Source organism: Strix aluco, chromosome 2 (assembly GCF_031877795.1).
Source record: "Strix aluco isolate bStrAlu1 chromosome 2, bStrAlu1.hap1, whole genome shotgun sequence".
In the NCBI taxonomy this organism is placed as follows: domain Eukaryota; kingdom Metazoa; phylum Chordata; class Aves; order Strigiformes; family Strigidae; genus Strix; species Strix aluco.
In genome coordinates this window covers 15,439,541-15,466,234 of record NC_133932.1, presented here as the reverse complement: position 1 = coordinate 15,466,234, position 26,694 = coordinate 15,439,541, and the positions used below count along the sequence as shown (strand labels likewise).

The following is a 26,694-nucleotide window of genomic DNA, read 5'->3' as shown; positions in this document are numbered from 1 at the left end:
TGGTAAATGAACAGAAAGAAGGGCACTACCATTCTCTGAATCTCAACATACTACCTAGAATACTGTCTCTGTGAAGGGAGTCTCATCTCTGCCTTTGCATTTGTGCTGTATGTAGCAAATTTTGGGTGTACCTATAATGTAAATGCTACCACTAATCACCATTTAGCAAGCGGAGAAGGAAAACAGAGAGAACTAGAAAACAACTGGCATGCAAAAAAAACCCCTCCCTAGGATTAAGTTTCAGTAATGCTGTGGTTTGAGAACTGATGCTGCAGCTTTGTATCCTCAACAATTATGTCAAGCCTGTTATGCTGCCTTCTCCCACCTAATGTTATTACAGCAGAATAATGGGGAAAAAAAACTCTACAAAAAACCCACCACCAAACAAGAAAAAAAAAACCACCCTGAAAACTACTCACACAGCTGCTCCCCTCAACGTTTGTTTTCAACTATCTTGCTCTAAGGCATAGTAACAAAAAGACCTTACCCATAAAATATCAATTATTTAATAAAGGCTAAGGTGAAGCTTTGAAAGAATACAATGCAATTCTTTCAAGAGAAATATGCAGCTACAGTTTATACAGAAATAATGACTCTTCCCTGTCTGAAGTATTAAGAGTTAAATTGAATGTTTATAGGTATAACTCCCAATTAAAAAAAAAGCTCAAAAATTTTCAGCTACTGAAATAACTTTAATATGTGTGAACAAAAAGTACATCTATCACAATTGAGAACTTTGGGCCTTAATAAAAATTACTTTGGAATGACTGCAGTCCACTTTTTTCAACTTTTTCTTCCATTAACAGACAACGCAATCTAGATGTGACAAAATTGGATTAAAAAAAAGTCATAATAAGCTAAGAGCAGAAAGTGTTGAAGTAACTTAATTTTGATTTGACTATGTCTTTAAAACTCACATAAATCTGTTTTTCAGGTTTTAGCAGATGCAAGTCACACGAATACACGTAAAGACAACAACTGTTTAACAATACATAAACCTGAACACAGGCCAACCTTCAGGAATGGAATGGCCAAGCAATTTGGCTGAATTATCTGAACTAATTGCTCTCAAAAGTAAAAAACACATTCAAAAGGTCTTAAAGCTTAAGGAAGTAGTAAACTGCATATTCTTACAGACAGAAAAAAAAGTCTACTCCAGAAACAGAAATACTTGGAAACAAGAATTCATGGAATGTTGCAATTCCTCAAACAAGTATCCTGAGCTAGGTTAATTGAATTAGGGAACTGGTACACTAGAATTAGAAGGTTTGCATCTAAACGAGAGGCATCTTTTTTACTCTCTTACCAGAATTCAAATTTTTTACATCAGTTTCTTGTTTTTTGAAGCACTGAAGCCTAAATAAGAAGGTACTTCACAGGAACTCATCTGAAATTTAGGGGTTTTTGGTTTATTGTTGGTGTTGGTTGTTTTAGTTGTTTGGGGTTTTTTTCTAAATTAAAAACCATTACCTCAACAAAGCTCTCTACAACATACTTCTACTTACAATGTACTACTACTGACAATACTAACACTGAAAACAGCAAACCCTCTAGAAATTCCTTTCCCCCAGGAGCTTTAGTCTTTTAAGGTAGCAACAGTGATGCCATTTACTACTTAAAATACTAAAGCCAGAAACAACCATATACTTTTGACTGATGCTTTATATTAAGGCCAGCCTGAACTAATTCCAGCCTTTCACCTAAGTAAGTTCCTCTCGAGTTATGAATGGTACCAAATTTCTGGACAAAAATCAGGTAATAGTCACATTTGCAATTAAATCCATTTACTATTAAATTCTAAGGATTTACGTTACAAGAATTATCCAACTATCACGTTTCAGTTACGGGTTTTCAGGCTTGCAATTGTGCACCTCAAATTCCTAACTCTGGGAGACACTATTTCTAATAACCTACAGTTCTCAAGTTGTAAAAAAGAGGCAGTGATGCCCTATGGTCCTGCACCCCCCACTTTAAAGAGGTCATTATAAAATAGTCCCTGTTTCAGTCCAGTTTCAGTTTACACCAAGATTATATATTGCTCCCTTAATAGTAGACCCACAAATTAACTATTACAAAAAGAGAGCCTGGAAAAGAGGACATAAACCCCACTGATCCTCCACTTGCACTTTAAGGCCCTGTGTTCTTAGAAGTTAACTTCTTCCTTATGTAGTACCCCAAGCACACCATCAGGGTGTGCCTTCCACTTTTTAACAGTACTTAAGGACAATACGATAATTTATCTGAAATCTGTTTATTGTGCTTCCTGTTATTCACTATTTCTAATAACAATAACTTTAGTAAACACTTAAGTTGTATTTTGCCTTGCACAGATGGTTCCAGACATAAGATACAAGAATACAATACCAAAAAGGTGTCAAAGACATGGGAAACTGAAGTTTTACCATACAGGCCAACAGCAACAAAAACGAATCAACATTTTGGTACAAAAGCGTAGGAAGCTTGCGAAAAAAGGTTTAAGTGGTGAAGGAGAGGTTCTGAACACAACAGCAGCACTCCTTCACGTTTTGGACTGTCTGTGCAAATGCAGCATTAATAGAATACCTGTTTTTACAAAACAGAGGTAAGGAAACAGCAGGTAAAGCTCAGTTCCTACTGTGATAGTCACAGGCCTGGCATCATCTTGTTAAGGACAGGGTTTCTGCTACTCATGGAAAAGAGTCAGGTGTAGAGTCCATGCACATACGCTACTCTGCAGTTCATGCTAGTGTTGCCAGCTTGTCAATTAAATCATCAACGGTATTCACAAGAAGTTTTGTATCCTCCTTCTCACTCATCCGATGTTGGCCAATTTTGCGGAGGATAACATCCACATCTTTGCTCAAAACACGATCAGCAACTTGCATAGAGATCTGCCAAGGGACGACATCATCCTTCATGCCATGAATGAGTCGTATGGGACATGTTATAGGAATAGGACTATTTAGCACACAGTGATTTTCTGCTTCTCTGATAAAGTCGTATGTCAAGGAGTAATACCCTTCCTCATTATGCTTTGTTGGAAATTTCCATTCACCTTTTTCTTCTATTTCTTTTTGTGCCTATAAAAAAGAGAGCAAAGAATAGACAAGACAGATGTTACGAGTTCTTTAGTGTCTCAACTTATTTCTGTTCTAAATGCAACAAAACTTCCCCAGGCATAAAATTTCATTTTGTTCATTTTTATTAGCAGAGAAGGTATATTCCTGCTCGCCTTCCAGCATCTGCGAAGGCAAACCCCCTACCATGTCACAAAAGCTACTCTGCACGCCTCTCCTGAAAATTAATCTAGTTAGGATTCGCCAATGAAATTAAGTTTCTCAGCCAGAATCTATCAGAAATAAAAAGATGTATAGCCACATGAACAGTAAGTCTCTTTGGCTTCAATCAGTTCACTGAACCTTAAACAAAGAAAATCCTAGGAAAAATGAATTTTCCAGTGATCAGTCTTTTCAAGTCTTTGCCACAATAGCTGCGTCTAAATACTGTATTTCCAGAATCTCACCTTAGTTTTAAGAAGTAATAATGACACTACGACGTGCCTTAGAAAAGAAAAAAACCCACCACGGAAATATTTTAATTATTCTAAAGTATGAGTTATTTAATGCTATATTTATTTGTCACATTATAACACCTGATTTACTTTCCTGAAGACTGGACATCATCATCAAGGAAGCAACTCAGAGACTTCCCACTATCTAAATCTTAATAGTCTTTACAAACACATGATCTGAAGAATTCCCTTTCTGTGTGTCAGACTCATCTCATCCCATGTCATCTCAATTACTTTAGCAGATACTTCTCCATCCTTGAAAGCACAAGGATCCAATTTGAATGCAAATATAAGATATTCAACACTGAAATCTAATGGACTGCTGAACAGCAGGGATCTAACTTCACATCCTATATGCCACAGTAATAATAAAAACACATTCTAGGTGGTGCTCACACTAGCTTCATACTAAAAGCACAGTATTTTGCAGACTTTCAGATTAATGTGAATTTTCAGCTTACCTCCACCACAAACACAGAAAACTTACTGGAAGACTTTCAGGAAAAGTACAGTTTTAACAACAGAATTTCTTAAATGCTTGATAGATTTTTAGATTGCACAAAAGCCAGCCATCAAAATTTACCTCAACGGGAAGCTTCTTAAAACTTGTCACAAGATGGTCTGCTGCTACAGCTACTCCAACTAGAGCAGCTACTTTATCTGGGCGTGCTATTGCAGCGTGAAGCATCAGCCATCCACCCAAGCTGGAGCCCACCAGAATCTGAAAAAGAGAGAAAAGAAGATATTATTTTACAGGAAACAACTAATAATTTTTTTCTTCTTTCACAAAGTATCAGTTTTCATTTTGTTTAACTACTTAAACCTTGGGCATAATCCTGCTGTCCTTACCCAGGCAGAACTGCTGTCACCTCCAGTGGAAATTTTGCCTGAGTAAGCACCACAGGATCTGGTATTTTATTATTCTTTTTGTTTGGCATGGCTGGTTATTGCTGTCTGAGACTGAAACACTGTAAACAAAATGAGAGTGGAAACAATTCAGTATCACACGCGTACTTTATGTTTCCTTCTTAAAATAAATGCACATGGTAAAGGTTCAGCACAGTGAAAGAGGTCAACAAAAGCAATTCATAATTCAAAACTGTTTTAAACACAATACTAGGTATTTCCAGGTTGCAGGAGATTTCAAGTTTCTCACAGTCATTTCTAAAGTAACTGAAGAAGTCAAATGCTGTTTCTGATGATTTTTTTTTAAAGCTATTTTATCATACAGAGTATCTTAATTTGTAAAATTCTTGCAAATTCTTTAATTAATGCATCAGCATGGGTCAGTGACACACTTTTTCATGCAGAGGGCTGCACCACACTGGACAGGTCCCTGTCCCCTATCAGGTGGAACCTCCACCATGAGGCTTCCTCAGACTACCGGGGATGACAGCCCCGCTCTGAGCAGGAGGCTGTAATAAACAACCTCCACAAGGTCCTGCCAACCCACGTTTCCATGACTTTGTCATCTACCTGCTTGCAAAAGAGGTCTTACAAATATGACCTCCCAAATGACTGAGCTTGAAAAAGGGCAGGTGTCAGATGTTAAATAGAAGCTACTATTGACCAGAGCTACTATGGCATATTTCTGATCAATGTTCTACCTTGAGGACAAAAAGCATTCTATATTTAAAAATAAAATACAACCTGTGGTCCATCTGTAAGCTCATCCAGTATAGACAGAACATCTTTCCTCCACTTCCCAATCGTACACTCCTCAAATTTACCATCTGAACTTCCACATCCTGTATAATCAAATCTGAAAAAATAACCATCAGATTGAAAGTCACAGTACTGTCTATAGCAACATAGAAGCTAACTAAACAGTACCGTTTAAACAAATAAAGCAGGGGACAAGATAATGCATTGAATATTTTCTTACTTGGTCCTGTGTATGATCACTAACAACCAGAAATCGCATGAAATGAGGTTTAGACAAAACACATGCAATTAAGTGATACAGGGTTCTCTTATCATTTGATGTAACAATATCCAAATTTACCAGAATACTTCCCAGAAAAAGGATTTCTGAGACAAGAAACCCAAAATACTTCAGTTTAGAAGGTATTTTAAAACGTACAAGCTCTTTTTCAAACGCTATCCCCAAACACGAAGACTTGTGAAACTCAGCATTCACCCTAGTCTATCAAAGGAGAGTACCACCAAGCATGTGCATGTTCTTCTAAAATCAGAGAAGACATTGGGAAACTTAAGATTTCGCAGTTAGAAGCATGCTTAGAGTGGTAACTTAAAAAATTAGAACTCCAGGTCCTTTATTTTTCATTTCTGTGCCTATAGCCTTAATGTAACACATAGCACTGGCTAGAACACAGGAATTTATCAGAGAATTTTCTGAATTACTTTCAGAACACCTTCTCCTGATTTACCTCAGTCTCGCTACAGACAGAAATCCTACCTTTGAAATGGACGACAGACACTTCTTAGCTTGTGTACAGCACAGCATGCATTCCAATCCAAATGCCAAAGTCTACATTTTTTTGAAAACCCCTTCCCCCAACGCATGATACTAGTTTCATTTTCACAAGAACAATACTCTGAATGTACCTGATGAAAGCATGACCTAGAGAGTTGCAGAAATCTTCAAGGGCAGTTGCTTTCTGACCATTCATATTTGAATTCAAGCCTGGAAGGAAAATAACCCCTGGATTCCTGCCTTTTAGTTTATGATAAGCAAGATTTGGTCGATCTGGTCGAGTAAGGAAGCTGACCGATGATTTCAGTCTGCAAACTAATAAAAAGAGTTATTTTGTACAATCATCATGGTAATCTTGGCAGAAATACTAACATTTTTATAAAACTAGGATTCAGGAAATATGGGCATATGATGTGAAAATAAGGTACTTCAGCTCAAGAGAAAAGGAAAAAAGTATCTGCTATATTCTTTCATGACTAACTAGTATTGATCAACCTGAAAGGGAAAACTGATTGTGATTCATTCTCAAATCATTAAATGCCAACCATGTAAGTTCACTCACCATTAGCAAAGTGGCTGACTGAAGCTAAATGCTAAGATTTCCTATACTTCATTTGTCCTCATGTTTTATACCGTCTTGAATATATTTACTCATTTCACGTGAACTGGTAAGATTTTTCACCTGCTTAGTTTAACTTTTAATTTTTCCTTCTTGTTTCTTCCAGCCTGAATTTCAAATATAATTTGGGGACTAAAGTACTCTGTGCAATCATAAGCATACAAACACACGAGGCAACAAATTTTTGATGACAATGAAAACTGAAGGACAAAAGTACATCTGCATCAAAACCCCAGATCCACAAAGATGGAGATGGGGTGAAGGAGACGTACAGTGGGGAAGTTCAAAAGTGGGAATTGGGAAAGAATCTTGTGACTAACTTTTTCAACATGATGAACATAAGCCAACATTAGTATTGTTTAAAACCAAATTAAATAAATAACATCTAGCCTTTTTTCATCATATCAGCAGCTATTTCTGCTTAAGATTATTGCCAGGAACACTGAAAAAAAAGGCTTATTTTACCACTATGCCATCTTAACATCAGCCTTTTTCTCAGATATGAAGCACAGAAGGTAAAAAACAAAATAAAGCTACACGTTCTGTAAATACAGACCAATACATGAAACACATCCCCTAAGAAGAAACAGCGTTGACCACGGCAGAGCTATGATTTTCTTACGCATCTCCAAAAGAGGCACAGATACCCCATTACACGGGTTGGTGTATTCCTGCTGGAGAGGTTATGTTATTCCAGTACTCAGATTGTTCTGTTTATCCAGACTTAAATAGCACTTTGCAAACCTAAATATTTTGCAAATATTTAAAAAATGAAAGATCATTTAGCACAACTTCTGTCAAACTGATCTGCAACATTACACATGAGAAAAAAGTTTTCCTATCAGCATAAAGTTATCTTGTTTTCAGTTCAAGACAACAAACCAGACACATTTGGAAAGCGAACACTAGGTTGGACTCTGTTACTCACATTAACAGCCATCAAAAAAATTGGCTTCAAACAAGGAAAAAAGATTAACAAAGGAAATGCTAACTAATGAATAACTACGATGAATCTCACAGCTGCTACAGTATTTAATCTAAGTTTAGCAGTCAATTGTACCTCTGCTGTGGGTGAGAGCAAGTGACTCATGGAGAGGTGTTATGGAGACTCAATCCACTCTATTATCCCACTGAGCAAGATAATTTGTTAAACTGAAAGCTTGGTCAAGACTTCTAAGACTTTGATACTCTTATTTCTTAGATTAGAAGAAGACCGGTCCTTCAACACTGTGAATCAATAGTGGGGTAAAAAAACTATGCAACCCCAAATACATCAGGGCTTCCTAGTGGTAAATAACTGGATAAATACTGCAAAAACAGGCCATGACAGTATCACACCACTTCACTGTTCTGCAGCTTTGAGTTTGGTTTTTTCACACTATCAGAGAGATTACAGTCAAGGGGTTTAGGGGGGTTTGTTTGTTTGTTTTTAAACTTGCATGTGCATGAGTAAATGTGGCTGCATAACAGATGCAGGAGGCAGCCAGTATTCAGCTCTTTCCTACAATCTAACAGAAATTATACCCTTTGAACTATTGATTAAAACCATTACATCTTTCCTGAAACAATAGGACAGTTCTTCATCCTACTGATGCATCAATTATTATAAAGTGGAATAAATGCCAACAGTAAAGGTGTATTTATTCAGATGCATCCACGCTATGGCTTTTGGTCTCTGTGTGTTTCTATCAGTAAGCCAGTCACTTCTTCACCTATCAGTAACAAAGGAAATATTCCTAATTCTTTTTCTATCAAGTTTATCACTTCTTGGTGTATTTTTCTTCTTGATGACCTTCTCTGAAGTCACTGGTTTTCCATCCTGCAGCACTCTAGAGGTGCCCTCTAACTATTTTGACACTGGGCAGGCTTTAAACTGCAGCTACAAGACACAGCCGCTGCCTAAACTAGTCCACAAACTAATATTCCACATTTAACGAGTTACTGCAGGTGCACCGGCAGCAATCCTAACCTTAATAATACAAAACCCTAAAGCAACCACCCCAGCCAATCCAAAAACACAGCTCACTGGAGTCGTGCTCTCAGACTTCCCTTTAGACAGACAAAACCAACAATAACTGAACAGCTACCCCGTAATTTCTCCTCCTGTTTTCAGCGACAGACCTTGGTAAGAGCAGGGAAGCACTTCTGAAGGGTGCAAGGTGGTACTAGTATTTATAAAAGCAAGCTACTGACAGCAGGAGCTACCTACAGGAAGACCACAGGCCCCTTGCCTGTTGCTACGGAACTCTCTGCATATCAGAACCCCTGTGCAATTTTAGTTGTGTGATGACCAACAGAAACTGTGACTGAGCCCAGCGCTAGCTGTCAAAGCCAAAGAAATCCTCCCAACAACCTTGGGAATGCTCCAGCACTGTGACCTACGCACTGCCAGCAGCAGCAGAGGATTAACACAGCTCTGGTAGATAACGAACTCAACACTGTCCACACCTCTGTTTCCTGCAGTCGTTTGTGCTACAGGAGTAAGAAGGCCACCAGTTCCACCAGCAGGACCTGTTGCTCAGCCCAGTCTCAGAGCACCTAACGGCACACTCAGTAACCAGCTATTCTGAGCACGCTATCACTCTAAACACACAGAAAGAAAGAAAAAACATCAACAAAACCCCACTGTATCCATGTCCTTATGGAGATACAAAACGTGCAACTTACTGGCAAATAAGTTTTACTCTCTTCCTCACCAAGTAACCTCAGATGAGGTTCACTACCTCATCAAGAGACCAGTTATCTGTCAAATTTAAGGCAGTGAATAAACTCAAGTCAGACAAGCACTGAGTCTGGAACAGCAAGATGGGGCACTACGTGTTTGGGCAGAGGATCATCTCACTCAAACGTGGATGCCAGCCAAAGCTTTTCAAGCGCCCGGTGGAGCCTCACGCGTAGGCGCTTCACACCCCAGGAAGCGAAATGGCCGCTCCCTCGTCTTCCCAGCTCCTCGGCAAACGCCAGCAGCAGCTTACAGCGGCCTAAACACGCGTGGGAAAGCGGCTGCTCTGCAGACACGCTCGAGGTTGGGCTGTACCTGCCCTCCCCTCCGCACAGACACAGACCCACCCCCCGCAGGCCCGGCACGGGAGGAAAAGCCTGACAGAAAGCGCGTCCCTGGCAGAGGAGCGGCGGTAACATCCTCACCCCGGGTGGGCGTCCCAGCCCTTCCCGGTGAGTCAGGGCCGAAGGGGCGGGGAGGGTGTCACCTCCTGCTGCCCGCCCCGCGCTCTGCTGAGAGCGAACACCCCCCGGCCGTTACACCCGCCGCGGACACGTATCCTCTCCCCTCCGACGGACGGACACCCCCTTCTCCCCCGGGCTCCCCGCTCGGCGGCGGGAGCAGCGGCGCCGGAGTGCCACCAGAAGTGCCCCGGGGCCCGTCCCTTACCCGGGAGCCCCAGGGCCGCCCTCAGCGGCGACAGCAACACCCCCGTGGCCGAAGCGCGACGGCACCCGCCGCCGCCCCGCACCAGCCCCCACAGGGCGCCCGCCGCCGCCATGGCCCCGCCGCGCGCCGTACACCCCCGGCGGGGCGGGCGCCTCCCCGCGCACGCGCCGAGGCGGGGCGAGGGCCACGCGCATGCGCCGCACGACCGCCCGCCTGCCCGGGCGGGGCGGGGCGGGGCTGGGCCCACGCGGGCGCCAGCGGGCGGCCGGGGAGGGCGGTGGGTGAAGCTGAGGCGGTGGGGTTATTTGTGAGGTAGAAAACAAAGGTTTGTCAATAAAGACAGTTAATGAGCACCCCTCGGCGCGTTCTGGAAAGGGAACTGCGTGAAGGCCTCCTTGAAGGCCTCTCTGTACCAGACAAGGCCGGCAAGACCCGGTCTGGAAAGTCCCATACTTGAGGTTGCCTGTATATATATGGGTATGAAATGTCACGGGTATACATGTTGTAACATACACGTATCAAATGCAATGCACATAGTTGCCTGGCCCTTAGAGCCGGCCAGAAAGGACATTTAAAAACCCATGGCCCCTCCCCTGATCACCTCTCTGTTACCAGAACAACAGGCCTTGTTCAGAGTTGTTTACATTTTATGTGCTTGCTATCTGTGAGAAAGAATGTATTGTTTACCGGGAAACTGTAGGCCGCACAACTGTTTATCATCGCACATTGTAGGCCACACAAATGTTCCTCATCGCACCCAAGGACACATACTAAATATTATTGTCCATACAAATGTTTCTCAGCAAATACAAGGGCAGATTGGACGCATCAGCTAGGTCAGTCTGTTCTTCAAACCATTAACAATAATTAGTAAGAAACTTCTAATCAGGAGCTACTGTCCTTGAAAAAGAGAAACATCCTGCAACATGGAAGCTTGTTAAAACTGTTTAACATACACCAGTTAATTAAGAGAGTGCTTCAGAAACACCTGCCTGAAAAAAGACCCTCACCCTTTGAGCCTGCACAGAAAATTAGAAACCCACTGTAACTTTAAACTGGAGCAAGCATGTTACTAACCAATGAGGGATAGAGACAATAAGTAATTAACCAGTAATCATTATAGTAGATAAGTAATCATGTAGTTTGGAGTGTATAAATACTTTGAAGTTCTTTTGTGTGGAGTGCTTGAATTGTGGATGCTTTCCACCTAGCACCCTGCACAGAATAAGCCATATCACCTCTCTAAACTAATCTTGGAGAGTATTTCAGGCAACATCTTCAGCGGCATCAGGGCTCAGCCTTTTCCTAGCCTGCAGGGCATTTGAACCAACCCATCCCTCCATTCCCATCTCTACTCAGCCTCATTTGTGTGGGCATGGCAGCCAACACAAGGTCTTTAAGCGCTGCACCGTTTTACATACAGGCCATGGCAGCCATCCAGAAAGGACGAAAACAAGGCTAGGGAAAGGCAGTGCCTGCAAAGGTAAGGCTGTTTTCCCAGGCAAGTGCTAGGCCAGCCTGTCAGCAGCTGTCGGTCAAGGGACACAGCGGCTGAGGTTTTTGAGACACAGCCTATGTGGGTTTGCAAGTGCCCGAGATCCTTCAGGGTAAGTGGGTACTTGACTCCCACAGGGGTAAATATGGAGGGCTTACAGACTGATCATAAAAGATAGTGCCTACCACCATGCTTTGCTTGCCTTGTCTTGATGTCCACCACTACAAAACCCACCACACTTTGTGGTGATGATAGCAAACTTAGTCAAAAAAAAAAAAATCATAAAACCACATGGGCTTATACAACGAGCTAATGCTTCCTGCAATTAAAGTCATGCCTAAGTCAAATATAAAATAAGAAAGTTATTATGTACATGCAATAAATAGACTACACTCCTAATTTTACTGCCATCTGAAAGATTATTTTCCATAGCTCTTCTATGGTTAAACACATGGAATAGTTAGATCAAGCATTACTAAGAAATAAAAAATTACTTGTACAACTGTATATGACTATTTAAAAGGTAACTAGAAATGTCTCAAGATAAAGCAGCAAATGAATATTTAAAACAAGTGTATTTTTAAAAATGTTTATTGAAATGCCTTCATTGCATCATGCAGGATACAAAAATCATTATTAGAAAACCTTTATAACCATACTTAGGAGTAAAATCAAGATACAACATCAGGGAAAAATAATAATTATATAAACCAAAGCAATTTATTTCTGATAGTGTTTTAAATCATTAGATTACAAGCTGTGATCTGCGCAGATGATAACAATTATCTTGCAATAACAGTCCCTTCTTTCATGATTCAAGATGAAACTGATGTTTGTCATGCTAGAGCAACCATATCACCTGTGTATACCACAAAAAATTCAACCCCTTCATTACAGATACAGGGTTTAAAAAGTATAACAAAAATATTCTGCCAGCATACTTCTATTCATTCCATCAAAAGCCATTAACTTTTCATCAAGAAAAAAAAAGGCTAATGTGCTTTCTTCTATTACACAAACCACATAGCACATAAGTTTTGATTACTGAAATAGAACCTCTTTAAAGTCATATTATAAGAGACTTTCTTGAAGTTCAATTAAATAATTTATGTTTTTGCAATATTACTCCAGGACTTGGAAGTGATTTTAAAATGGGAGACCCCTGCACCCTCAGTTTTTCTGTTGTTTTAGGTATCCCAGTCTCTGCTGCTTGAAATTTTCAGGGTTTTTTATTCATACACTGCTTAGCGGAAACTCTTAGAACTTGCCTCTCTTTTTATTCTATTTAACAGCATTATTCTGTGCAGATATGTATTTTGAAAAAACTCTCCAGGGCTGAAAATCTGACTTCAAAGAATTTAGATAGGTAGAGGTTTTGGTGCTTGGCTTCAAGGGGACCAAGGTTTGAGAGGTTTCAGTAGACCATTCACTTGGCACAGAGTAAGGTTAGAACCACGCTGGGACCTTACTACATAAAAGAAAATTGTTGTAGGCTCTATACAATCAGCTCATTTTATTCAATAGAGAAGATTAAAAACACCCTCCTTATGAGGAAGTTACTACATGTGTTTCTGTTTCATATCCTTGTGGAAAAATGCATCTTTATAAAGCTATTCTTCTGGATTTTTGTTAAGCTCCATAGATGCAGACTTTAAACATGCAGTTTCTGAACACACAGAATATCCTAACAATTCAATTACATTAAAAGTCATGAAGAGTTTTGGCCCTGTCCCCCCTTAGAGAAAGTTAGGTACAGCTAACAATATGAAAACATTATGAGAAGGGAATCGTGTAACTCTTTGGCTCTGTTGTAATATTTAACTACTAAGGCAAGAACTGTGTGTACCTTAGGGTTGCTTTTTTGTTTATATTTTTATAAAATACTTGACTAAAAGTTTTAAAAAGTCACCTAATCATCTATAAATGTCAAGTGCTGCATATTAAAATATATGCTTGTTACGCCTTTTTGTTCCATTACTAGAATTTTTGCATACTGATGAGAACACACACATTTGTAAACTGTTTAGTATGACTTGATGACGACATTCTCCATATAAGAGAATTTGTAGAAAATTATCATTGAATCAAGATGCTGTAATTAAAATTGCCTGATTATCCATTTTGGAGCACTACAGTTCTCTCAACAGCTTTAGCTCTTTCATTCCTATAAAGATCAACTAAAACAAGTAACCACCCCCCCTTTTCAATGCATTTGTAAGTGCCTCTCATTCTGAGGTTTCGGGTGCACATCATAAGGAGGACATTTCAGAGTATTCACTGGCTTTTCAAGGTTTTACTACATATGGCTAACTTCATATGTTACGTTATTGCAGTATGCCCTATTGCCCCCTCCTGTTACAACATGAAGTGGGTGTAGCCTTCTGCGCCTGTAACAATAACATCCATCCATATCCTCATGGCTTCTGGAGAAGGAGCAACCATATAGTATATCCGGTCGTGTGTCTTAACACTGAAAGTGAGCAACGGGTTGGGACTCTAAAATAAAACAGAAAGAAGGACATCAAAAGAATGAAATCAAAGCCATTTATTGGTACCAGAAGTGAAATTACTTACAGGGAGATTTATGATAGGGTCAAGGAGAAAGATGAAATGCAAAATGCTGTACCGCTGCATCCTACATTGCAGCACTGGAAGCAGAGATGTGTTTAAAGTGTTTGTATCCACCATAAACACTTATATACAACATGTTTCCACTAGACTATTACTCAGTAGTACAGGGCTCCAAACTGTTGTTTCATGCCCAAATAACTAACTCCCCCACTTTGTCCAGTGATTGCAACCACCTCCATGTGCCAAGGATATATTTGGCTTGTTCACAGCTCATTTAAATTACAGATGAGAGGCAGGGGATGCCATGAGCTGCCAGCACCAGTTAAGTCCCTCTCCATAACAGACACCATTAAGCCATCTCTTGATTTGCCAAAGCCAGGACTAAGGAATTCCTCGCAGCAAATCCCAACTGGCAAGTAGACACTTTTATCTCTGCTTTCATCAGTATAAAAAAAAAAACCCAACAGTGCTAATCACTGATCTGGCTTCATCTTCCTTTTCCTCCACTCCATTGTTTTTTTTTTGTTGTTTCTTTTTTCTGAATAACGTCAGCTCTCCCTTCGACTTTACAGCAGCCACCGTACTTTGGGTACTGCAGTATGATACTCAGTTAAGACAACAGTAACAAAGTTTACCTTATATGCGTTCTTTAGATGATCATAATAGACTTCTTCAATAGCTTGAAAATATATTACACCTTTTAATTTAGTTTCATGTTTGTCTAAAATGAAAAAAAGAGAATTGAGAACTGAAATGAACAGTACTTCAAGAAGCAAAAGCTTAATTTGCATCTGCATATATGTTCAGCTGATAAGTAACTGGACCAACACTTCTGCTCGTGAAATCCCACAGAAATCTGCAACCTTTCTTACCAGTTAGTTGGTTTTATGGAGAGATGCATTTCCTAGTTTAATATGTTTTATTTTCCACCTGATTTCCAAGGAAATAAAGCTTTTGCAGTTTCCTCATCTATTTGCAAGTTACTGAAGTGTCTAGACCTTATGGCCAGTATTAGCCAACAGAAGGGCAGATGTCTCCGAGATACATCCAATCTTCCAATTCCACAAAAGCCAGCCAAACTTCACATAGCTTGCAGGCTAAGACCTACAGCTTGCCTTCAAAGGAAAACTGTTATGATAAGCAAATTTGAAATACAGCAAAAGCTTTACATTAGAACATCATTTATGCTTGTACTTACTTAAAAAATGCTTCTTCCCATTTATAATAATCTCCCTCAGTCTCAAGCTAATATTTATTATTTAAATGGGAGGTAGCAGATTGTAGGCAAGTTTCTATGAGCTCTGACACATGCAAAAGTTTACAGGAGATTAAAAGTTCCTGTGCACCAGCTGCATCATCGTAATTGTTTGCACTCTCCTACTCTTGACACCCAAAGTAAAAGCCAAATTAGTTAGAGGCAGTTTGCCCCTGTTGTGAAAGGGAACTCCCCATTTGCTTCAGAGCGCCTGAGGTGAGAACACCTGAATGGATAGTTACTCCAGGGAGGCTGCTAACAAGGAGTAGGTTGTTATCCAGAGGTACTGTGCTTCTGGTACCAATACCCCACTGCAGCAAAGCTGAAATACAGGGTGGGCATCTTCTCACTTAAGTTTTGATATCGACAACAGAGACACAGCTGACAATCTCCCTTTAAAGGCAATGGAAAGAAGCAGACACTTGCAGGGGGTCAATTCTAAACTACTTTAGACATCTTACAATATTGCCTTCTGTCACAGCATTAGCTAGTGAATCATGACAGCAAGGATACAGATGGTGAACTTAACATCCTAACAGTCACAACTATAACGTTTCACAAGAAAAAGGAACAGGGCAGATAAGCATCTACAGTACTCTCCATTTTCCTGCAATGGAAGAGAAATTGTTAAATAATCTCAGAGGGTGACACTGAAGGGCAAACTTCCTTCCACTCCCAGTACTTTTATATTAGGGGAACATAATGCCTTCTGACCCCAAGTTAGTATCACCTTAACACTGAACAGTCATCCAGAACTTCTTTATCAGTCCCTTGAGAGATTCTGCTGTCATTTTGAACACTCACGAAACTCAGCTTACATCCTGTTGGTAGCTGCAGGCAGTTTCAAAAGCTTCATATGATGGCAAAAAGAAATCCCAAAGACCAAACGATTTAGCATTGGGAATCTTCCTGCCAGCCCCCAGGCGATCCGTAGAAGTACTGAGGTGTAAGATTATGACGTTATAGCGCAGTATACTGCCTATGCAGTACAAGCAAACAGTGATCCACTCCCCTTCCAAGCCCCACCCGGGGTCTTGGTTACAAGAGCAGTTCAGGTACCCACAAGCTCCCATCACAACAGTCTTTGTAGCGTTCCCTGTATGCTTCAGGTCAGAAAGTGCAGATGCTTCAGTCGCTGCACTAAATTGTCACTTTACCCTAAAGTCTTTGTTCAATACACTTGCAGAACTGAAACAATATACAAGTATATTCACTTAGCGTTCAGTTACTCTGAATTTAGAGCGTCGATATTTATTTTGGAAGTCTACTACATATTTAAAGATCTAGATGGATCATACAAGCAGCTGCACTATTGTGCAGCTGGTACAGAATTCTCATGAAACGATGTTTGTTGGCTGGAGTCCTTGAGACATTATGAAAAATTTCTTTGGTAATTGAAATTGCATTATGGCAACTGTACTGCACTCAAAACTGAAACTGTTAACCATTAACATAGCTACTAAAAAAAATTTTAAAAATCAGTACCAGATGGGAACACTACTGTATGTTACAGGCCTTGCTAACCAATAAACCAGATGTTAAGAACAAAATAAAAAAAAATTTGTCACGTTCTTCATAGTATTACTGCAAACAAGTAAGAAATATTCAGTGGGTATGTAATTAATGAATATAATGAATTCAAAAGTGTGTTTTGAAGAAGATGGACCGAGCAATGCATAACTCTACCATCAATTTTAAGTTCCTTATGAGTTGCTGGAAAGCAGTAATGTCATAAGAGGAAATGGAACTGTTCGGGTGGGTTTTTGTACTTGATGTTTTCTTCTGCTTCTTAGCAATGACCATCTTATATATGCCCCTGTCTGGCCTGTCCTAACAATAAATATTCAGAACACAAAGTCATTTTTCTGGCTTCCTCTGAAATTCCCAGTCAAACCCTGTGTAGATTTGCATAGCAATCAGAGACATATATGTTCTTGAATTCAAAATTTCTGCGTTTACCCCAATATAACAAATTAACGTAATGCTTATAATGGCTCCAGATATTGTATAACACCACTTAAGTGTACAGAAACCTCTTTAGAGTGTTGCATGTCATTCATTTGAAATTCCTTAGACTCTCAAAATATGGTAAACTCAAAGAGTCTACTCCTGTATATTTAATTTCCTGAAAGACTTTACAGCACATCAAGCAATGATACTGCAGAAGCATTCTATTTAATTTTCATGGTAAGTGTAATAAATTATATTCTTGTATGAAGGGTACAAGAAATCATTCTGTCATTGGGGAAAGTATATAATATTTAAAAATAAATTATGTGGAGCAGTTATTCTGTGTACTAGGAACTGATGATCTTACATTTTTTCCTCTTGCCCATCCACATCTCTCACTTTGTCTGTTATGCTCATTTTTGCCTTACCTGGCATTAGGATTGAACACTACAGGGAAGGGACTGCACAAGTGCTAAGTTACATGTAAAACACCTGACAAAATGGAAACGTAAGTTTTGTTCAGGACTCCCTACATGTTCATAACTCAGCTGAGGTTGATAGGAAAATAGAGGGACAGATGTGCCCCAGTACTGATCCTGCAACTTACCTGCATAATAAGTAAAAGTTCTCTTGTTTCTGTCAAAAACAAACCATCGTTTTTTCCATGTTTTAATTTTTCCTCCCATTTTAATCAGAAAGCCTCGGCAGGTCTTCTCTGTGAGGGAGACATGGTAACAGGTCTCTATGTTGTGACCAGCTGTTTCGATGTGACTTCGTAGGTCAAAGTCTTCCTTTCTAATGGGCAGATAGCGAGTCAAGGGACGGGCCTACAGTAAAGAAAAGAAAATTGTATTATTTTTAACAAAAGTCTTACCTTCTTCACTCTTTCTGCTGCAAGGATGTTACTGCAAACTGTCCATAGATTCTAAGAATGAACGTAAGAGAAATAAAGAGCTTTTGCTGAAGCCCTAATTTTCTTTAAAAGAAAAATCCTTAAAACTTGTAACTTTACAGTGTTGGATAACTTTATAAAAGCCAGATCAGAGCATAGGAGTTTCTTGAAATGTTCAGTTGATAAGCTGGCAAAACAGGGGCCAGAGCACAGAAAGGTTGTTTTAAAATTAAAACATTAATTAAATGTAAAGGTGTGTTGCTGCTTTACATGAAGTGTAAGAACTCAATCTGCATGATGTTAAGCTAACCCTTTATTTCTCTGGGCTAGATACTCACTACACATATCTCACTCATTAATATTTTATTGCTACAGGCATTTTCATGCCAAGTATAATATAAATAATAATATGCTATTACAGGAAAAATTAATAATGAGCGTGAGCTGTAATCACCAGTTAGTTTCACAGAGATTGCTGTGAACAAAATAGAATTATTTTCTTCTGAACAAATTAAATGTGGTATCTAGTTGACAGTCGGCTATAGGGCACAGAGAGCTGAAGTGCACCCCTCTGCGAGAGACGGCAAAGCAGCACAGGAAACAGTGCCTCATTCTTGACTGCACTTCAAGACTCTGCATCAAGTCTGGATAGTATCAGTGGGAAGAACAAGGAGGAGGAGGTAGTGATTTGGGACCTTGCCAGATGCAGGAATATGCTGGTTTTCTGTGCCTGAAGGATCTATGCACACGCCACCCCCCCATTTTAAACACAGAAGGCAAGTCTCCCAAGGCTCCTGTTGCAGTCAAGGCAGATAGAAGCTACATCACAGAGCGATTCAGAACAGAAGCTGAATTTAGATGCTTTGAATGACCCGTCAAAGGAGCATCTCCCTCTCTTTCTCCCCCCTGACTCCAGAGAAGTCACTGACTTGGAGAATCTAATCTGCCCCTGCTCCACACCTAAAGTTAGCCTGTTAAATCCGAGTGTGAGTCACAAATCAGAGGGACCTTCCCTCAGCCCATTCTCAAGAGCCTCTTGGTGCAATGGGAGCTGTGTTGCCCACAAGAACTCTTAGTGCCCTTCTAAAATTATGCAGTCCTGTATGATACAAGCTGGCACCAGCTTTGGCAAGTGCAAAGGTGGAATTCCTTCCCCTAGTTTACGTTTCTAAGTGTCAGGAAGCGCTGAAAAAAACCCCCTAAAAATTGGGTCTCACTCTACAATGGAAAGAAAAAAGTTAACAAAAACATCATAGTTATTTTTGACAGATGTGCTTTGTCTTCCTGCCAATTCAGTCTTCAGCCTCTCTGCCAAGTCTGCCAATAAGCAGTAACTGATAGGGCATTCTATTACAACACATACATGCTACAATCTAGGACAAAGACATGAGCATTGCATCGCTGCTTACGCCATACTTGAGTTGTCATTAAAATTTCTTAGAAAAAAAAAAGGCATTCAAATAAAGTACACATAAAATTTAACATCTGGTAACTAAATTTTATATATAAAAGAAAGAACGGATATATTTAACCAGAAACAACTTAAAGTTCCTCTGCGTTGTCCTATTGTTCTGATTTAGTGTTATCAATTAGAAAGGCAAGTTACATAGGAGTGTTCATTAAAAAATATAATAGTAACTCACGAAACACAGGTAGCACAGATGAAAGCAGAAAGATATTCAAATATGGTACAGAATCTTCTGCGCTCAGATACATATATTAAGATGGAGACATTGTCTTGCTACACTATACTAATGATAAAATGACTGCCTAGTCTATTTGTTGTACCATGTACATCTTATTAACTGAGATGGACTAAATAAATAGGTAAGATCTCTAAGCCTAAACAAAGCTCAAGATACCTCTAAATCCTAAGAAGAAGCAAGAAGATGTTGGAGGTAACACTGTTTTAATCAAACAATGTTTCTCATGTTGTATAGTCCCAGTAACATTAGAAAAAAAATACTACTTCCTCTCTACAGTAGATGTGGAGCTGAAAAGCTTATTCACCTGGGGTTTTCAGTCAAATATTTGGAAGTGACAATTCACATTCCAAGCTATTTTATGTATAAAAAAAAAGAAAAAAAATACCAATGGTTTATAAAATTAACAAACAAATTTCTGTTGTTCAGGCTAAAAAATTCTGCTCTGCCCATACTCAGCAACAAACCTTACAGAATTAATTACTTTAGATTTAAGTCACTGAATAGGTATCTATGCTATTATTTAACTTTAAATGAATACTTGGACATCTAAGGCTCCAAGAGCCCAAACATACTTTTAGTAGCACAGCTGCACCTCAGCAATACGAAATCCATATTCAACTGAAAGCAGTTCTGCTTATCACTGGCAGAAATACACTTAGTCTCTTCTGTACACCGAGGGGAAGTCTGGCACTTAGAAACTTGTCATGTCAATGTCTATCATCTCACCTGTGCTCTTTGTTTCTCACGTATTTTGACTTCCTTTTCAATTAATTTTTGCCTCTGACTAGTTTCTTCTTCCAATCGTTTCTCCAGTTGCTCTCTGCGGCGCTTCTCTTCTTCCAGAGCTCGTTTTTTAGCTTCCATCTCCCGTTCCTAAATACCACAGCATATGCAGAACTTCAATTACACAGAATCATCTATGTTGGAAAAGACCTTGAAGATCATCTAGTCCAACCATTAACCTAACATTGACAGTTCTCAACTACACCATAGCCCTAAGCACTATGTCAACCCGACTCTTAAACACTTCCAGGGATGGGGACTCTACCCCATGAAACTATATACATGAAACTATAGTTGGTAATGTAATTTCTAAGCTAGGACTAAATTCCTTTTTGCCTCTTAAGTAGGCAGAAATATATATGCAGCAAAGTGGACCAAGAGTTGGAATCAGAATTGCAAATATTACCACTCTAGAAATGAAGGTTCTTCTTAAGCAGCTCTCCCAGCAGGCGTAGGAGCAATGCTGACCTAGCTTCTGATAAGATTTTTGCCATCATCTCACCCACTGAGATAGCAGCTATTGCATATGAGCTCAAAGATGTAGTATGAGGGTGAAACGAGATCAAACTGAAGGGGGAGAGGTAATTTTTTTAAGTGTCTATTAGGTGTAAACTATTTAGGGTCCAGTGTTGTATTTAGGAGGATATTATCTAACATGCCCACTCTTAGTTTTACTCATAAAATTATGCTTACCCTGGTCTCAAGCAGCCTAGTCTTTTCAGCATGCGCTTGTTTCAGAAGTCTCTCCATCTCTTCTATTCTTGCAACATTTGAAGTGCTAGCACTGCATCAAAAAAAAAAAATCAGTTATTTAAAAGAATACTTGGTATTTAAAGACATATTTTACATTTCAACATTAGTTTTGAATCTGTTCTGATCCAATTCAGTGCAGTAGGCACTAACAAAAAGTAATGTATAAAGTATATGGTATGCTCTTCACATATACATTCCCCATGCAGAGTTGTAAAAAATGCAGACTTGAGTGCCTAAAAATGCATCTTGTCAGTCCCCTGTGGTCTGTCATCTTCTCCCAGATAACAGAATATGGATGGAGGTGGTTACCACGTCCTAACAGAACACACTACTGATCCTCAGAGCTGGCATTAGTAGCCATCTGAATATACCAGTCTCTGTTTTGTGTCTCACTGAGCTCATCAACAAAAAATGCTCATTAAAAAGAAGATTAAGAGGTATGCATAAAGGCCATTCAGTGACAGAGTGGTGTCAGGAACAATCTACTAGTTAAAGTAACTGGCAAGCCAAAGAAACAAGGGTCATCACAACGAGTACTAGATCCTGGCCCAGCACAACACAACTATCACCTTTGTCTGTCCTTTTTTCTTTTGTTTCTTTTTTCCAATGCAATTTCTTTGTTTCATCTCAATTTAACAGCCATTTCAACTGTGGCATTTCCGTGGCGTGCTCTCTATTTTGTTTTTCATCTTATGCTGTTCAAGAAAAACAGCTGATGTTAAATATTACTGTATTACCATTAATAATGCCATTAGACTAAAGCACAATGCGAGAAAGTAGAATGGATTCAAACGTTTAGGGCAGAGAGCAACTTGACTCCAGATTGTACTGACAACACTATTTGACCACTCAGGTGGACGTGGGTGTCAGATGCAGATTTGCTCATGCTACTTAATAGCATGAAGACTAACTGTGAAGGGACACAGGTAGAATGGAGTTAGTCCAAATGTGTGTCCTGGGCAAGGAAAAGAAAAAAAGTAAGAACGGCATCCTTTGCTTTCTGAGCATGCCTCTGATGCTTATGTCTGTAGACCAGGATTTTTGCCAGACAGTCTTCAGAAGATATTTCTCTGTCTGATACTGGGAATATGTTTCATGAGAAGATACAATACAATACAAAAATACCATACCTCATTTAACCCAAGCTTGCAGAAAAGGTATAATCCATCTGAAATTTATCTGAACTTTATTGAGCTTATTGGCTCTGACAAAAAAAATGAGACCACTGACTTAGATGCCCAAGCCTACTTTGGCCAAAGTATGTTTAGTCGATGAGCAGGAGAATCTGCGCCAAATAACTTCAGTAAAAGCAATGAGGCCATAAATTAAAAGTCATTTCAGCAACCTGGAAGACAGTCAATTGCAGTGGGTTTTCCCACATTAAACTGGTTAACACTTCAGCTTAGTTAAATTCCTTCATCCTTGATTTGCTTATCCTGCTCATAGAAATTAATGCACAGCAGAAGATCACAATCTCTGAAACCTTTGGCCATGAAAAATAAGTTGCTAACAAACCTTGAAACAACTACTGTTTGGCGAGTTGATGAATGACTAAAGCGGTTCTATTTCTTCTGTACTTTGAGCACAGACAGATTTTATTCTTTTCCAGCAAAAAGAGTCTCACCTTATACAAGGTAAAATATAATCTATATATTTTAAATATGTCAGAAAAAAGCATCATAAATTGTTTTCCTTTAAAGTCTGATATGGATAGGAAAGATTCTTAAACACCATGTAAACCAATCTGAATTAATTTTGCTTAAGGGAAGTTTTGTCAAGGAAAATGAACTGCCTATCTTCCAAATTTTATCAACAAAATCAGCACACACTCTTTTCTTCCTTCACCAAAGTTTGCCTTGTGAGAAACTGAAAGATCTGCTGTAATGGGTCCTTTTCTGTCTTTTGGATTGGTTTGGTTGTTGGGCATTTTTGTTTGTTTTGTTGTTTTTTTTTCCTTTCATCATTGGCTGGAAGCTGCAGAAGAACCAGAGGGAGGCAGAAGGGCACACAGCACCAGTGAAATTCAACAGCCATTGGGGCTCCCCATCCTGGGCTGGAGATTTCACTTGAGATGACCCCGAGGTAGCTCAGACACACACCATCTTCCTCCGAAATGGTCAGAGCAGCAAATCAAAGAGAGACAGATTTCATACCACTGCTCTGTTAGATCATTGCAGAGATAGAGTTAATTCCCAGCCTGTCTCCAGGTATCAGAAACTTGCTGATTGTATATCTATCTAAAACAGAAATCCTCAAAACCTGAGTCCCAATATTTTTACTTAAAAAGAACAGCCAGCAGAATGAGTAGCACTGGTATTTTCTGAAACCCTTAACATTGCAGTGATAAAGGCTACAAGAGGAAATCAGTGGGCTGACACCCTGTTACAGGAAACAGATGCTGAATAAAACAACACGCTAGCCAGAAAAGCTGTCCTTGTGTTCATAAGGGATTCTTAATCCCGTGACAACATTGTACTTAATTATCAGCCTCCATTTACGCTTGCGAAACTGCTGGGGCAGGACTGTGAGAAGAAATGAAAGCACTATCATTAAAACCATACTGTCAGAAGAAAATTGTTTGCATGCAATTTTGAGACTCAGCTGGACTGTTCTTTTAACACAGATCATTGATGTTCGTTTTATCCAAGGAGTTGTGTGTGAGCTGACAGCCTCTGAGGATGTGAAAAGCAGCTGAGGGCTCTAAGCCATTCAGTGTCATCTCTTCGTTTTTACTGACCCAGAAAAGGGAGAGGAAGGGGCAAAAAAGACCACTGGAGAAGCCCCAAGTGTTTCAGCATAAGGCTGTAGAAAGTTAACATGCTGGACTTGCAGAACAAGTGTACTTCATCGCCAGCAGATGTCTGTGAGAAATTTCCTATCACAGGAAATTCCTTCCCTGTAGCAACCAGGGAAGGAAGCTCAGCTATTCCCACTCTGAAAAAAGCATCGACAACTTCATACTTTCAGTCCAGTACAGACACTGAATTCTCTGTGGCCTTCGACATTATCACTTAGCCTCTCCATATTTTTATTTTCCATCTTTAAATAAAGCAGTGAGATGATAGCTAAACCTGATTATGAAGGCCTCACATATACTAAACATTATGCCTGTCTAATGATCTTATATTTTCTTAACCAGTTAGCATCATTCACATTACCCTAGCATCAACATGTACATATTCTCTTTTTTTTGTTATTTACCTGGAAATGTTATCTGGCGAGCATGCCGATATGCTTGTCTCCATACTGTCAGAACTGTCTAAGCTTAATGAGTCAAAGGCATGGTCCTTGTAACTGCGATCTGGGTAATGGAAACTATTCAAATACACATTCGATTCAGATGCTGTTCTGCTGTAGAATTCAGGAGACTTCTGCCTTTGGTTTTCACAGATACGCTGATGGTTATACCCTACAGAGTACAGAGAAAACATTTATTTTACACAGAAATTTTGTGACCCGAACATAACGTGTTAGCAGCACAAGCATTCTGAACATCACCTTGGTTTTTAATGCATTGTAACCAAGGCACTACAGTATTATGGTTAATTTCATAAGTTAATCATCACGGAAATAAAACCTTTAAATACCTGTTTTATCTACAATGGACACAAATATATGCAGATTAGTATGGCTGACATTTTAATACATATTCTTGTATGTGTAATATGAAAATTGAACTTGAATGAATGAAATTTTCATTTTAAAATTAGGCCTACTCTGGAAACTAACGCAGCTAAATTCAGGGATCGAGAAGAATTGCCACTGATTACATTAAAAAAAAAAAAAAGTCCTGATATTCAGTGGTCTTGAGTACTTGTTTGGTTGATTTTACTGAATGTGGATTATTTTTTGTCTGTTTGGGGAATTTTGCCTCCTGGTAACAGCAAGATAGGCTTTTAGTTTCAGCTGAAATAACATAGGCTACTTGTCACATCATCATAGTGACTAGTGTAGAGGTACTTTCCTGGAGTTTTGAAACTGCAGTTCACCTGTGTGACTGAAGCAGATCCCTATAGCTCAATGACTGTAAAGAAAAATAAGGTTTATTCAACATTTAAGTTCTTTGCACTGTTATTTTTCCACAAAATCATCCTTTCTGAAAAGTCATCCTTCTTGAACACAAGGAACTTTCTTTGGCTACGTCTCCTTTAAAAAATATCTCTTCAGAATTATTTTTATCTCATGTCTCCATTGCTCTTTGTAAATAATGCAGCAGTATTTACACAGACTTACAGAGAGGTTGTTGAGCTTGGCTGATGAAGAGCATTGTATAACGACAGTTGTCGTTTTAACTGCTGAAGTTATTTTACAGTGCCCTTTTACAGTTGTTTAATCTATGTGATTACAAATACAACTGCACTGCTCATCTTCTCCTTCAATCAATGCAAGAAGTGAGACTTTCTCACAGTTCTGATACTCTCTGCACATTCCTGATCCAAAATCTGAGCTGGTGGCAGAGTTGGAGATTAGGAAGGACTGTTAGACTACATGAAAACCTCTCAGTCATACAGGAAGGCAGCCACTGACATTCCACATATTTAAGATAATCAGATGCAGGGAAAATGCAGACAAAGGTACAAATGCAGCTAAGCCCAGAAAAAATTTTTACTAGACACCATTAAGACACTCATGTTCAGAAAATATGCTTAGAGTGGGAATATTCTCCTGCCTTATTCTTATTCTCTGCCTGCACATACAAGGTTATTGTCTGGTGTTTTCTGCTGTGCTGGAGTAGGGAGAGCCAACAGCTCTACCTTGGAAAGGCTATAATATTCTCCAAAACATATCTGAAAAGCGTGACTGAAGCTGAATAATTAAAGCATATTATTACAGAAATCATGCCCTACAAGCATTTCCAAGGCAGATAGTTTCCTCCTTCCTCCTCACTTCCCTCTGTACCATACAAAGGTTTCTCGCAGACAATTAAAGCTGGTTTCTAAGGAACGAATAGGACTCACCATTTGGAAGAACACAAAATTTCAATAAAAGTTCAATTGCACTGATTAGTAAAAGACACAAAGGGGACACAAATACACCTCGGCAGTCGTAGATAACAGCATCACACAACACAGGTGTTACTGATTTACGTGTGCAGTTTGGGTTTTTTCCCCATTATGCCAAAAGCTGCTGTTACTGTAGGTAAGCAATTACCTTTCATACTTGAACCTTTGGAATGACTAATTGCTCCTGTGAAATGGTTATCAATTATTCATTATGGGAAGAGAGAAAAAAATAAATTACTGAAAGAACTTTATTCAAATGCATGTTCTTCTGTTGAGCATTTTGCAAAAC

General features: G+C 39.4%; 2 protein-coding genes across 8 annotated transcripts in view; both read right to left on the bottom strand.

Moving 5' to 3' along the window:
• Nucleotides 1-671: 671 nt before the first annotated feature.
• ABHD10 (abhydrolase domain containing 10, depalmitoylase) lies at nt 672-10,141 on the bottom strand. Its single transcript, XM_074812043.1, has 5 exons — nt 9,998-10,141; nt 6,119-6,302; nt 5,201-5,312; nt 4,134-4,271; nt 672-3,059 (listed from the first exon to the last, which is right to left on the bottom strand). Exons 1-5 carry the CDS (start codon nt 10,107-10,109, stop codon nt 2,718-2,720), a joined length of 888 nt encoding a protein of 295 aa, XP_074668144.1. The 5' UTR covers nt 10,110-10,141; the 3' UTR covers nt 672-2,717.
• Nucleotides 10,142-12,067: 1,926 nt separating this feature from the next.
• Nucleotides 12,068-26,694, bottom strand: part of PHLDB2 (pleckstrin homology like domain family B member 2) — a 124,866-nt gene continuing 110,239 nt past the window's right edge. For all 7 annotated transcript variants that reach the window (XM_074811974.1, XM_074812012.1, XM_074812002.1 and 4 more), the window contains 6 exons: nt 24,604-24,811; nt 21,343-21,433; nt 20,593-20,739; nt 17,876-18,095; nt 14,699-14,784; nt 12,068-13,988 (listed from right to left, as the gene is read on the bottom strand). In XM_074811974.1, the coding sequence (XP_074668075.1) occupies nt 13,848-13,988; nt 14,699-14,784; nt 17,876-18,095; nt 20,593-20,739; nt 21,343-21,433; nt 24,604-24,811 (893 nt within the window). In that variant the 3' untranslated portion in view covers nt 12,068-13,847. The remainder of the gene's footprint in view (nt 13,989-14,698; nt 14,785-17,875; nt 18,096-20,592; nt 20,740-21,342; nt 21,434-24,603; nt 24,812-26,694) is intronic.

What these genes read in the sequence shown, in the direction of transcription:
- ABHD10 (XM_074812043.1), bottom strand. Translation starts at nt 10,109, where the DNA reads ATGGCGGCGGCGGGCGCCCTGTGGGGGCTGGTGCGGGGCGGCGGCGGG. An exon ending in GGCGGCCCTGGGGCTCCCGG is followed by an intron (nt 6,303 to 9,997) that starts GTAAGGGACGGG and finishes TCTTTTTATTAG; the next exon opens with TTTGCAGACTGAAATCATCG. An exon ending in CTAGGTCATGCTTTCATCAG is followed by an intron (nt 5,313 to 6,118) that starts GTACATTCAGAG and finishes TTATTTTTTCAG; the next exon opens with ATTTGATTATACAGGATGTG.